Source organism: Gekko japonicus, unplaced genomic scaffold, assembly GCF_001447785.1.
Source record: "Gekko japonicus isolate JY-2015 unplaced genomic scaffold, Gekko_japonicus_V1.1 scaffold29, whole genome shotgun sequence".
In the NCBI taxonomy this organism is placed as follows: Eukaryota; Metazoa; Chordata; class Lepidosauria; order Squamata; family Gekkonidae; genus Gekko; species Gekko japonicus.
The window spans coordinates 1,773,532-1,786,891 of record NW_015172003.1 but is presented as its reverse complement, the minus strand read 5'-3'; the positions used below and the strand labels follow the sequence as shown (position 1 = coordinate 1,786,891).

At 45.4% G+C, this 13,360-nt stretch overlaps 1 protein-coding gene across 1 annotated transcript in view; it reads right to left on the bottom strand.

The window, feature by feature from the left end:
• Positions 1–1,634: 1,634 nt before the first annotated feature.
• The window catches only part of NEURL1 (neuralized E3 ubiquitin protein ligase 1), a 123,087-nt gene continuing 111,361 nt past the window's right edge, over positions 1,635–13,360 (bottom strand). Inside the window, exons 5-6 of the mRNA XM_015420109.1 lie at positions 3,253–3,399; positions 1,635–2,297 (exon numbers count right to left, since the gene is read on the bottom strand). Of these exons, the coding sequence (XP_015275595.1) occupies positions 2,056–2,297; positions 3,253–3,399 (389 nt within the window). The 3' untranslated portion in view covers positions 1,635–2,055. The remainder of the gene's footprint in view (positions 2,298–3,252; positions 3,400–13,360) is intronic.

The following is a 13,360-nucleotide window of genomic DNA, read 5'->3' as shown; positions in this document are numbered from 1 at the left end:
GTGCTGGAGAGAAACAGTGCTGAGTGCAGCCGTTCATGTATTTAGAGGGAAAATCCAGTCCAGTTTGGGGGAGGGGGGTCAGTTACCTGATTGGAATTACCTCTCAGACTCTCTATTTCTGCTTAACTTTGTGGACAAGATCAAAGTCTTTCTGCCTTTTCCCTCTCCTAAGTAAAAAAATCCCATGGGTATGGTTGCCACATTACATTCTCAGTGCAATAACGTTTTTTTGGGGGGAGACCCAACACCACTAAGCCCCTCCCCCTGACAGTCCTTTCTCTTTTTGCACTGCGTCTTACCTATCTGTGCAACTGTAGCTTAGAGTTAAACTCATCCCCCAAATTCTCCCCTCCCCTAGCACAGAGTTGAGCTGTGGACTTTTCCCAACCATGATGGTCTATGGCGTTTCAAACATGGTAAACCTGCTTAGAATTAAGTGGTGATGGAGCTTCAGTTTCTTCAGAGAAAATAGTGGGCCAGTGAAGAATGAGGCATTGTGCTTGTCCATCCTGGTATAATCTGCTGCAGCAGATACTGAGATAAAACACCAAGTATGCAGTCACACCAGACTTATTCACAACAGTGCAGGCAAGAGAAGCCAGGTCTATGGTCCTTCACATGATGGGAAGAGTGCCTTCGGAATCCTTCATTAAACCAAGTAAGCATACAAAAGTAACAAAAAACCCCACTTCCAATGCTGATCTTTCTCTTTCTTGGTAACTAAATACATCAAGCTCTGTATTACACATTCACTTTGGCCAGAAGTTCTTACATTACCAGCGAATTTACTTTCCTTCTAAGTTGAGGCACATGTCCAATATCCTGTTGAAAAGCCTTTGTGCACCTTTGTCCTTATGGCTTCTAATGATCTCCATGATTTTTAGACAGCAGGTGTGATTCACCCTTTGGCCTTTGAATCCAGCCACTGATGCAATTCTCAAGAATGGTGGAGGGGATGGGGAGGAAAAGAGGCAACAAAAGGGAGACCAGAGATGAAGGAATTGATGGGATGTGCAGGGATGAAACAAGCTGCTGGCAAAGTAGGGGTGGGGAGAAGAGTTGCAGGCTGGAAAGGAAGGGGAGAACCTGTAGAAAGTAGAACAAAGTTAGAGTCCAGTGGCACCTTTAAGATCAACAAAGTTATATTCAAGGTATAAGCTTTCATGTACAAGCATACTTCATTAGAAGTGCACATGAAAGCTTATTCCTTGAATGAAACTTTGTTGGTCTTAAAGGTGCCACTGGACTCTAACTTTGTCTGCTGCTTCAGACCAACAGACCAACTGAATCTGTAGAAAGTAGAATGGGAAGGTTATAAAGTACACACATACACAACTCTGTGCCATGGGCAGCACAGTGCACAAATAAATGATACCTATGGGGGGAGAGTGGGGTCCAGTTGCCACTGATGACTGTTGGGGAAACTGTTAATGACTGTTTTTGCCACACCAGACAGTTGGAAACTAAGGGAGAATATTTCCAGGTGGCTTTTTCCTGCCCCCAAAGTGGCTTTGTTGTTGTTGTTAGCCATTCAGTTGTGTCCCACTCTTGGCGATTCTATGAGCCAGCTCTCTCCATGTTTTCTGATCTTGAACTGTTTCTTTGAGTCATTCCATGCTCAGGCTGGTGTCGACTTTTATGGTGTTTTTTATGGTTTTAGTGTTCAAATTAATTTTCCTTTTCTACTCCACTGGGCTTCCATGCCCAAGCACAATCAAATTATTTTGCATCCCTCTCCTGTTTGCGTCTTGCAGCGGCCCAGTGGAGAAAGGCAGGAAAAGGGGGGAGGTGCAGGGAAAGGAGGGGGAGGAGTCCATCCTTTCTTGGGGACTGCACATCTAAGGGATGACAATAACCCTCTGCTAGGAAATTGGGAAGGAAGAAATCTGTAATCCTCAAAACTCTGGGTTTTGCCCACATGCAGCAAAGTTCAAAATGCAAGACCTGTGTGAGGATGGGGAAAGCTGGCCGCTAGAACAACCCTTTCCCACCTACCCATGTCTCACTCAGTGTCATAAAGCAGTCCCCAGCCCCTACCCACGATGGCATACTGTTCTAGGTGCTGCGATAGGTCTTGATGATGTCCTTGATGGCACGTCTGCAGATAGGACAACAGGCATTGGCCATCTTTTTGAGTTTGAGCCCGCATGTGTAGCAGAGACACATATGTCCACAGGAGTAAATCACGGTGTCCACCATGTTCTCATAGCAGATGGTGCACTCGTCATTCCAGGACCCTGAGATGGAAGGGGAAAGAGGAGATTCTGGCATGCTGACTGGAGAGTTGGGAGCAGTGCCTGAAATATAAGAAGAGAAGAAGAGGAAATTGGATTTATACCCTGCCCTTCACTACCCAAAGGAATCTCAGAGTGGCTTACAATCTCCTTTCCCTTCCCCTCCCCACAACAGACACCCTCTGAGGTAGGTGGGATTGAGAGAGCTCTTTTAAGAACCACTTGTGAGAGAACAGCTCTGAAACAACTTGTAAATGACCCAAGGTCACACCAGCAGCTGCATGTGGAGGCGCATGGAGACAAACCCAGATCTCCCAAATTAGAGTCCGCATTTCTAATCACTACACCAAACTGCTGTTATTCTTTTATCAACCCAATCCTGAGATTAAAACTAGGACTCATGGGCCAAGGCACCAGATGCTAGGGATGCACAGCCAAAGGTGGAGATCACCCATCATAACCTTGTTATGGAACTTTATAACAAATCCATCTGATCATTGTCAACAGCAAAGTTCTGGGCTAGATGGATTCTATTAAGGCAAGGTTTGTTTATACCTATCCTGCCCTTCAAAAAACAACAGCACAAACCTGGTTCCTAGGGAGGCTTACACATAAACATTTACTGTACATTCAAAAGCATAGCCCTTAATTTCCTCATCAAACAGCTGCTTTTGCCTTTTTATAAGGCCTCTGTGCAAACTTTTCCTGTAGTTCCCTGTGCGTTATCTCAGATCAGAGCACTCATGTTCCATTGACATTTCCTTGCCAATTTCATGCAGCTTGATGAATTTTGATTTGCTTATTTTGAAAACCATATAAATAAAAATTTTGTTTGCAATTGTGGTTTCAAATTTTGAAAATTATCAAGAGAAACTTCTGGTCCTTACACTCTGTGGGAGCTCACTGACTCTTTCACACAGAGATCTTTTAAAGAAAGGAGACAAATTTACAATGGGTCTCTTCCGGGCTGTAGTATTGAAATTGGAAAGAGGTGCAAAGCTGAATAGTCCTCACTTACCACCAATCGAGCTGCCAAGTGGGCCAGAACCACAAGTACTCAGAATAGGATCAGAAACTCCACTGCAAAGGACAGAGGGTGAGTTTGGAGATGAAGTGGGTGAGCTTGGCACAGATGGGCCCAGTCGCTCAGCCATGACAGTAGAACCTGCACAAGAAAGGAAAACTCTGAGTTTTACTGGAATGGGCCCAGATACGCTTCACAACATGGCTAGTGTCATCGTACTCAAATGGGGAAAGGACATGGCATGATAATCAGAATTCTGATCTGCTGAGATTCAGGTCCCAGGGTTTGGTGGCTGCGTTTACTCCACCTACCACCACTGAATAATAACCAATGTGCCTTCCTCAACATTTGGCTAAGAGGAAGATTATTGCTCCTGAGCAGGGAACCAACTGATCTCCTGAACTTCCTCCTATGAAATTGCCCCCGTGAGGATGAGAGCTGCTACTAGTCATAAGAAGGCTTGTTCCAAAGTTAGAATTGGGAAGTGAAAGCTGATGGTTATTAAGCAAGGATCAAAAGACCACAGTTATTTTAAAAAAATCCCTAGGAATCATAGCTGTATTGTACTTCCAATGAAAACATTAATCAATCACACATTATATTTCTGTTGGCCTACACCCACTTATTTTGGTTTATATGGAGCCTATTACACTTGCTTGAACTTACTTTTAAGGAAACCAAACACAACAGGGCCAAGACTGGCTTCAAGCAGAAAAAAGAAGAACTGGACAGGCAGTGCAAACAACTTTGCATCTCTCTCAGTGGGGAAATGTACAAATTGCCCTTACACTCGGAGATTATCAGATAGGGACTCCTAATCCTTTAGCAGTAGCAGAGAGGAAAAATTTTGGTGTGCCGTGAACTGGTTAGAATCATAGAATCACAGAGTTAGAAAGGGCCATGCAGGGCATCTAGTCCGACCCCCTGTTAAATGCAGGATTAGCCTAGAGCATCCCTGACAAGTGTTTGTCCAGCTGCTGCTTAAAGATTTTTTTGTCACTGCATCACACTGGCTGCTCATATCACTATTGCACTCTGATAAGAAAAGCCACACTAGGTGAAATTCTCCCTTGAATGAATCTCTTGGCTAGCCCAACCTCATCAGATCGCATAAGCTATGCAAGGTCAGCCCTGGTTAGTATTTGGATGGGAGACCACCAAGAAATATCAGGGTCATAAGTAGGGATGTGCAAGGGGAAAAATCAGTATTTTCAGGTATTGCCTTGGAAACCTGAATTCCAATATCAGTATCAGCTCCTTATACCCTATGGGGCCATTTTAGTCAGTGGCAAATCTTCTAGGGTATATTCAGTGGGCTTGGGATGACAGGGTTTGAGGTAGAGGCACCAAATTTGCAGTGTAGCTGCTGGAGCCTCTCCCCAAATGAACCTCCAAGTTTCAAAAATGTTGGACCAGGGGGTCCAATTCTATGGGCACCCAAAGAGAGTGTTCCCATCCTCCATTGTTTCCAATGGTGAGGGAAAAAAGCAAGGCAGGCACACAAGCCCAGCAGATTCTCCCAGAGAGTCTCTGCAGTAGAAAGTGAGGTGTGGGGAGGGGGCATGTTTGCATGGCCACCAGCAGAACTAGTGCAATGTGCCCAGCAGAACCAGTGCCACTCTGGCAGTATCAAAACCTTTTCCCTCGTTTATGAGACTTACCAGTATTCAAGTTATATTCTGGAGTCCGTTCTCCTAAAATAAACTTCGGAACAATGCATCTGCAAGTTTTCAACTTAACTTGTTGCTCTAGCTGGTTTAGCGATATACAGTTTCCTAATTTTGAATTTACAGTTTGGGGACAGAATTTAATAAAATGAGTAATGCTTCCATGTAACACTCCAAATGCCAAGATAATTGAGAACAACGTTCAGAGAAAATGCAGCTGTTACTAATGGGTTGTTACTCAACATCAAATATTGGCTAATCATGGCAGTCCTGTGCTATTTTATCCTGGCAACGGTGCAGTCCAGCTTTTGTAGTTTATGTGTCAACTGATTGCCATCAGTTCAATAATGGGGAAGAAGAGGGAAAGGATAGCCTCTAGCTCAAAAATCAGCAGGGCTGGCAAATTCCAACCAAGCTCACAGCAGTGTGTTTTCCTTTGAAGGCTAGCATTGACCTATGTTAGATAACACCATTTCCATGAATCCTCCCTCCACTACTTCAACTGCAAAGAAACAAAACATAGAAAAGAAAACTGCTCTCATCCTTTCAACTGCCCAATATGGTTTGATTCATGAAATTCTAATGTCAGCAATCAGTAGGGGAGAGAGTTTATTTTAAACTAGGAATCCTTTGTTTCCTTTGGCCAACAGCGAGTCACCTCAGAAGGGTCATATCTCTGTGGTGCATAAAGAAGGTCACAGATTTAGTTCCTGGCATCTCTGACTGCCACCTGGTAGTCCTTCACCTCTGCTCCTTAAGCATATGTAACTGGCCCACATTGACAAGACGTTGGAAGATAGATCCATGTGATAAGATCTTCCCAACATCTTTTTAAACACAATTATAGCTGTGCAGGGATCCCATTCAGACTGGGGTCATGTGGAATTAAGAGATGGGTGGGGTTAGTCCTTCCACCTGTGCAGTTTTGCCAGTCTAAACCAGGATCCCCACTCTGTTATATGCTTTTAAAGAAAAAAAATTGGCAAAACGAGGTACCAGTTTTTTTGTATTTAAAGAGCTAACAAGAGTATGGTTACCTGTTCTTGACTTGTGTGTATGGGTTAAATCCACACTTCTGTATGCCCTGGAGTTTAATAAACTCCTGTAAAAAGGTAAAGGTTCCCTTGCTCGAAAGCCAGTCAAATCCGACTCTAGGGATGCGGTGCTCATCTCCGTTTCAAAGCCAAAGAGCCAGCGCTGTCCAAAGACGTTTCCGTGGTCATGTGGCCGGCATGACTAAACACCAAGGCGCACGGAACGCTGTTACCTTCCCACCCAACTGGTACCTATTTATCTACTTGCAATTTCTTGCTTTCAAACTGCTAGGTTGGCAGGAGCTGGAACTAGAGACGGGAGCTCACTCGGTCATGCGGCACACTCGGGTCTGGAACTGCTGAACTACCAACCTTCCACAGCCTGCAGTTCAGCGTCTTAACCACTTGAGCCACCGCAGCTCCTAATCAACTCCTGTAATGGTGGTTAAAAATGCTGGGAGATTTGTAATCTGTTTGACCATCATATTCTTCCGCCATTCACCCGTGTTTATCTCCCTCAGCTCCCATTGCTCTTTCCTTTTTGTGACATGTCAGCCTGTAAGCTTGTACTCCATGAAGGGACATGCATGTTGACAGTGGTATAGCTATAATAAATCACTAATGATAGTATATAGCAATCTCAACACTGTATCATACTGACAATGGTAGCAGGGCTGAGAAAGATTGTGCCTGATATTCTGCAAGTCACATGCTGCTTGAGGGGGACTAGCATTGCACCAATGCCATGGTGTAATTTCCATTGCAAATGTGCAAGTGATGTCACAATGTCAGGGTAATGCCCTAGGGTTCACCCAATACTTTATGGTTTCAGGTGAATCCTAAGCAGAGTTCAGACTGGCAGTTTGGCCCGGCAAGCAAACGTTTCATTAGTGGTTCAGTAGTGCATTAAAGGGGCGGGTTCACACAGGCACATCTGTCAGGCATCCCCCAGCCGTACTCAAGCCGTCTTGTGCCGCTTCCCTCCCAAGTTTAAAAGCTACCAGGTGAAAGTGGTAGTGAACCGTGTGTAGAGCGGGTTGATTCCAGTTCCCTGAGTGTGAATGCAAGCGCTGCTAAGGCAGGAACAACCTGCAGTAATTGATAATAGACACCGGCTGTTTCCCCCGGCAGGCACCGTTGGGGCATGTGCAATCATGCCCTATCTGATCAAGAGAGAGATCTTAGAGTTGTAGTAGATAACTCACTGAAAATGTCGAGACAGTGTGTGACTGCAATAAAGAAGGCCAATGCTATGCTGGGGATTATTAGGAAGGGTATTGTAAACAGATCAGCCAATATCATAATGCCCCTATATAAATCAATGGTGCGACCTCATCTGGAATACTGTGTGCAATTCTGGTCACCACACCTTAAAAAGGATATTATAGATTTGGAAAAAGTGCAGAAAAGGGCAACTCGAATGATAAAAGGGTTGGAACACTTTCCCTATGAGGAAAGGTTAAGGCGCTTAGGGCTCTTTAGCTTGGAGAAACGACGACTGAGGGGTGACATGATTGAGGTTTATAAGATTATGCATGGGAAAGAGCAGGTAGAGAAAGAGGTACTTTTCTCCCTTTCTCGCAATACAAGAACTCGTGGGCACTCCATGAAATTGCTGAGCGGTCGGGTTAGAACGGATAAAAGGAAGTACTTCTTCACCCAAAGAGTGATTAACACTTGGAATTCACTGCCACAGGAAGTGGTGGCGGCTACAAGCATGGACGGCTTCAAAAGGGAATTAGATAAGCATATGGAGCAGAGGTCCATCAGTGGCTATTAGCCACAAGGTATAGATAGGGACTCTGGGGCAAGTGATGCTCTGTCATCTTGGTGCTTGGGGGGGTCAACAGTGGGATGGCTTCTAATGTCCTGGCCCCACTGGTGGACCTCCTGATGGCACTGGTATTTCTGGCCACTGTGTGATACAGAGTGTTGGACTGGATGGGCCTTTGGCCTGATCCAACATTGGCATCTCTTATGTTCTTATGTTCCTATTTGCCACTGCGCCCATGTGCCCATGCGCATGGGTGCAGCAATCCAGCGTGGAAAGAGCTGCTAACAGCCTGCCAGGGCGTCCTAACAGTGTGAATGCTCCATTGCGCTTCCTCCACAGTATCCTCCCGCTTCAGTCGCTGCGGTGTGAACGGGAACACCGCAACCAAGCCGTTCCGGGTCTGTTCTGGTTTTTCCTTGCCACGACTCCCTAGCGCTTCAAATTGCCAGTCTGAGCTCCCTAGAGTGAGTGTTGCCAACATTGTAACACCACTTTCAGATTTGCACCAGAAATGACATTGCAGAGTCATTGTGATTACCCATTTTGTTGTTTCCCCCTAGTGTCCCCGTAGGTTTCAGGCACTCAGCTGGCAACCTTGTATTGTGATGAACTGATTCATCATATGATACTTTGTCCTCAAAGCAAAACTCCTTTCAAAAATGCAATTCTAATGATGATCAAAGGCAGTATAACTTCAATCATGGTGCCTGTACAGCTGTGTTGTCCATAATGTGCTGTAAGTACAGCCAATAGTTCACTACATATTTGGAATCTAGCAGAACTGAATAGGACTGGAAATCAAAAATTGATGTCCAAAAAACAATATCCATCTATATATATAAAAGAAAGTCCCCTCACCGTAAAATCAATGCCCAGGCCAAATTGCTGGACCTAGAAACACGAAATTTGGGGAGAGCGCTCCTACCATGGCATAGATGCTCACTAAGAAGGGAATTTTAGAAATTCGACCCCCAAGTAGGTCAAAAGGGGTAAAATGTGCTCCCCCCATTGACTCCTATGCGGCTGCCAGGCTGCTGCCTCCTTGCAACCCCCCACTCTCTGATTGGCCAACTGCAGAGCTCACTGTTCTGAGGTAAAAACAACAGTTACAGGAGACTGCACAGAGCTAATGACAGTTGAGGAAATAAGGAATGGCCAGCAACCACCTGTGAGGTGCAGTAATGCTGCTGGCCCAGCCTCTCTGATAGCTTCCAACACACTCCCCCCACCTCCTACACCTAATAGGCAGTTGTCTGTGAGGTCAGCAGCGGTTGCAGGGTGCTTAAAGTCACGAGGGAGCCCACCCCAGCAGTAACACCTTAGTGATCCTGCCAGCCCCGCCTTCACAGTGGCTTCTAATACTCCTCCCCCTCTCCCTCCTACACTGGACAGGCAGCTGCCTGTCAGGTGTAGGAGAGGAGGTGGGATGCTTACAGCCACCAGGGAGGTTTGCTCAGCAGGATTGCCTTAGCACTGCTGCTGACCCAGCCTCCCCAATGCCTTTAAATACTATCCCCCAACACCAGACAGGCCAATGTCTGTCAGGTGTAGGAGCAGGACCAGGGTACTTTAATCCATCAGGGATGCCGCCCCAGCAGGATCACCTTAGCGATGCTGCTGGCCCAGACTCTCTGATGGCTCCCAACACATTCCCCCCCACCTCCTACACCTAACAGGCGGTCTGTCAGGTGTAGCAGCGGTTGCAGGGTGCTTAAAGCCATGAGGAAGCCCGCCCCAGCAGTAACGCCTTAGTGATCCTGCCAGCCCAGCGTCTACAGTGGCTTCTAATACTCCTCCCCCCTCCCCCTCCTACACTGGACAGGCAGCTGCCTGTCAGGTGCAGGAGAGGAGGTGGGATGCTTACATCCGCCAAGGAGGTTTGCTCAGCAGGATTGCCTTAGCCCTGCTGCTAACCCAGCCTCCACGATGCCTTTAAATACAACCCCCCCAACACAAGACAGGCCAGTGTCTGTCAGGTGTAGGAGCAGGACCAGGGTACTTAAATCCATCAGGGATGCCACCCTAGCAGGATCACCTTAGCAGTGCTGCTGGCCTAGCTTAGCCACACTTACACCCACAATGGAAATATACCCCAAATTTGTAGAAAACTGGTTTCCTTTATTAGGTTATTTAACTTCTCACAATGTGGGTTCTAGAAAACTGGTTCGTATGAACTTGCTTAATATCTGATTGCTCGAATGGTTTTTTGACTATGTAGTTATGTCCCAGTTCTAAAATGTAACATAAATGAGAAGCATTTCTGAAGAAAAAAGGGGGAGTATGCCCTCCCCCCCCAATCCAATGCCCAGGCTAAACCCCTGCACCAAGAAACCCAAAATAAGGGGAGTGCATTCCTACCATGACATCAACCCCCCCATGAAGAGATTTCTGAGAAACATGACGACCCCTGCTTCTTAAATGATGACAATTCTATGTGGCCTGCTCCAGAGTGAGCTCATCAAGCAGCCTGGTGATCCTAGCACCTGAGGGCAGAACCACCAATGTGGTCTAGAGAGAGGTCCTTCAGTACAGAAAAAAGGACATATGTCTCACTTCATTTCTTACACTACAATCTTCTCTGTTAGAATCCCTACAACAAATGTCACATTTCAAATTTCACATCATCAGTATTATAACTGGATTTATGGAATTTAAATACCGTAGCAAAGCACGGGTATCAGGCTAGTAGTAAATAAAATCCCCACATTACAGAGCACATACCCTATGAAACGATCCAATAAGAGCTGCAAAGGAAATTTATGTTTTAATTTAAAAAATCTTCCCCCTTTCTGTGCTGGAGACCAAGTACATGGACTAAGTGCATATAGGCTACAGTGCCATGCTGCATGTCCATGGAGACCAACACAAATTCCCCCCCAACATATGTTCAGTCAGAGACTATTGGACATGTCAAATGGCCAAGCAATCACACAAATACCCTGCATTTGCTTGCCATCCCAGTACAACAGTGGGTGGCCCCTTAAAAACCAGCCTTTTTATTCTAGCATATGTTGGACGCTAGATTTTTAAATTATTTTTATTTCATAAGCTGCCTCCAGCATGTTCCTAAAGAGGTGGAATACAAATATTCTAAATAAATAAGCAAGCTTCTATAGATCACTATCGCAGGTTCAAAAATGCAGGATGTACAGGCTGAGAAATTATTATGTACAATTCAAGCTTAATAGAAAATAGTAGAGAGGATTCACAATAGCAGTAATTGGTGATAAGTGTCACTTCCCAAATTTTGTTAAGCTGATTAACACCTGCAATGGCTACGGAACAGCCATTACAGAAACAACCATTACATCCCTTAGCAATTTCAGGTGCTAATCAGCTTAGCAAAATTAAAGAGATTGCATTATTGCCAAACTCAAAATGGTCTCTGTACTTTTCTTGATTACATTTGAATTTTACATAATTACATTATACCCTGTACCTCCTGCATTTCATTGACCCTGCCACCCATGATTTCTTTCCTTCATAATCTCGTGTTTGTGTGTGCGTTGTACACCTTCTTCCAAGCGGGGGTTCACCTTGTGCGTCTGAAGAAGTGGGTTTTAGATCACCAAAGCTATTGCTAGAATAAAAAATGTGTTGCTTTAAAGATGCTGCAAGAGACTTGTTTATTTCTCACTGAAGCAGAGACTAAGGCAGCTACCTCCCTGGAACTGGAGCAGTGGAATGGTGTGACCCCTTCGTGCAGTGGGTGGCCTTTCAGGTATGTACACAGAAGCCCAGTCATGCTGAGCCTGGCTTCCATAATCCACTCTGGGGTTTTGGCAGAAAGGAAATATGTCATTCCAGGCTCTGTCAAAACTTTGCCAAGTGGGACTGGACAGTTCCACCCATTCCTAGTGAAAACTGAATAGTCTGTCTATGATGCTGCAGCTCCCTTTTGCTATGCGGCTGCTTCATTGCTTCGAGATAGCCGTGGGACTCTCTCATTAGCTTCAGAATCTACGCTTTACCCCCTCCCACCATGAACATTATGGGGTGGTCTAGTACAGCCCACTGTTTGCCCTAGTGACAACTATCCAAATGTTCTGGAAGCTGCCCCTTCCCCCCGCCTGTTCAGAATTGTACTGTATATTGTAAACACCCTTGCAAGGGAACAGACCTCATCATAGTTAATGTACACACAACAAAGAGAGAGACATTAAACAGCAGCCAAGAAGTGTACAAAACAAAAGCCTTCCTCCGTGTCATATGTTTGGCCTAAATGAGGCTCCATCATCAGAGAACAATATGGCTTATATCTCTGCGGACGAGAACCTACATACCCTCTTGCACCAAAAACCAAAGCTGCACCCTGGGTGTTCTGCTGATGTTTCCTACTTATAAGCATGTAAATTTTGAAGGGATAACATACATGTCCAAATATGCAGCAGCCACACTCCAAGAAACCGCAACCAGTCTCAGCTCTCTCTCTGACATTTGATCTCAGCTTATCCAGTTATATTGTCCTAAGTGCCCTTTAACAACATGGAAGCTACCATAGTGGGGTAGATACACCTCCCAGTAATACTGACACTCACGGTCACATAGCGCATGTCACAGCTCCTTCCCACCCCAGCACTGTTCCTCCCAACCACAAGTACAACATTATAATTGGCAGGAGCTGCAGCACTCCACCCAGGCTCTGGTCAGTACTTTGATGGGAGACTGCCACAGAAAACTGACACTGGTTCCCCCTGAAGGAACACTCAGGTGGCCCTGCCCACCAAAATCATAGATACAGCAGGTGAGCACATGGACACATAACCAGATGGCAACATCTCCTGTTGCAGATCTTGCCTGCTGCCATTTGGTGAAAGTTAAGGCTCAAGGACCAAGCGAATGAATACATATTCTAATGAATCTTAGCTATAAAGCAGGAAATGCATGACAACGCATCGTTCTAAGTCAAACTATACTAGGTATGCCTGAAATATTAATATGTACCCTCTCGTTTTGGTGTCCCTTTTTGGAACAGCACCTGTGTGATGAACTTTTCCATGTTTATTAATCATTATTCATGGTGCTACTCAGGTAAATTTGCAAGCTACCACCGTCTCTAGATACACTGTATTGTATTCTGTGTACGAAGGGTACATCATGGAATAACCCTGCCCAACTTTGCTTAAGGATATTATGGCAACATTCTCCTGAACCTTGGCGTCAACTTTCACAGCAAACAGCAGCTGTTATTCATTTTATTTGCTTGCCTTAATGACTGGGAGACAGATATGTGCTATGTGCCACTTATGCCTGGAAACACTGGCAGGAGGATTTAGTGAACTCATCTTGGATATTCCTGCCCAAGTATCAGCAAATCATGATGGTCTGTTCATTGGTTAACTTATATTTCACATTAAACCAGAAGTTATATTTTTTATTATTGCTGTTATTTAAAAAATGAATAGGAAAACTAACTCAGCATGGGGAGGTGGGTCTGGCTTCACTGTTGTATGGGTGGCAACAGTAGGGTTGCCAAACCCCCCAGTTTGCCAGGGGTCCCCCATTTTGGGGAGGGTTCTACCCACCGCTGGCCAGATGGCCGGCAGGGGAAGCCCCACCCCCAACACCCACAGCCACCCCTCTCTCTCCCTTTAAGTGTGTGGAACCCGTGTTTCCTCCCAAGCCCG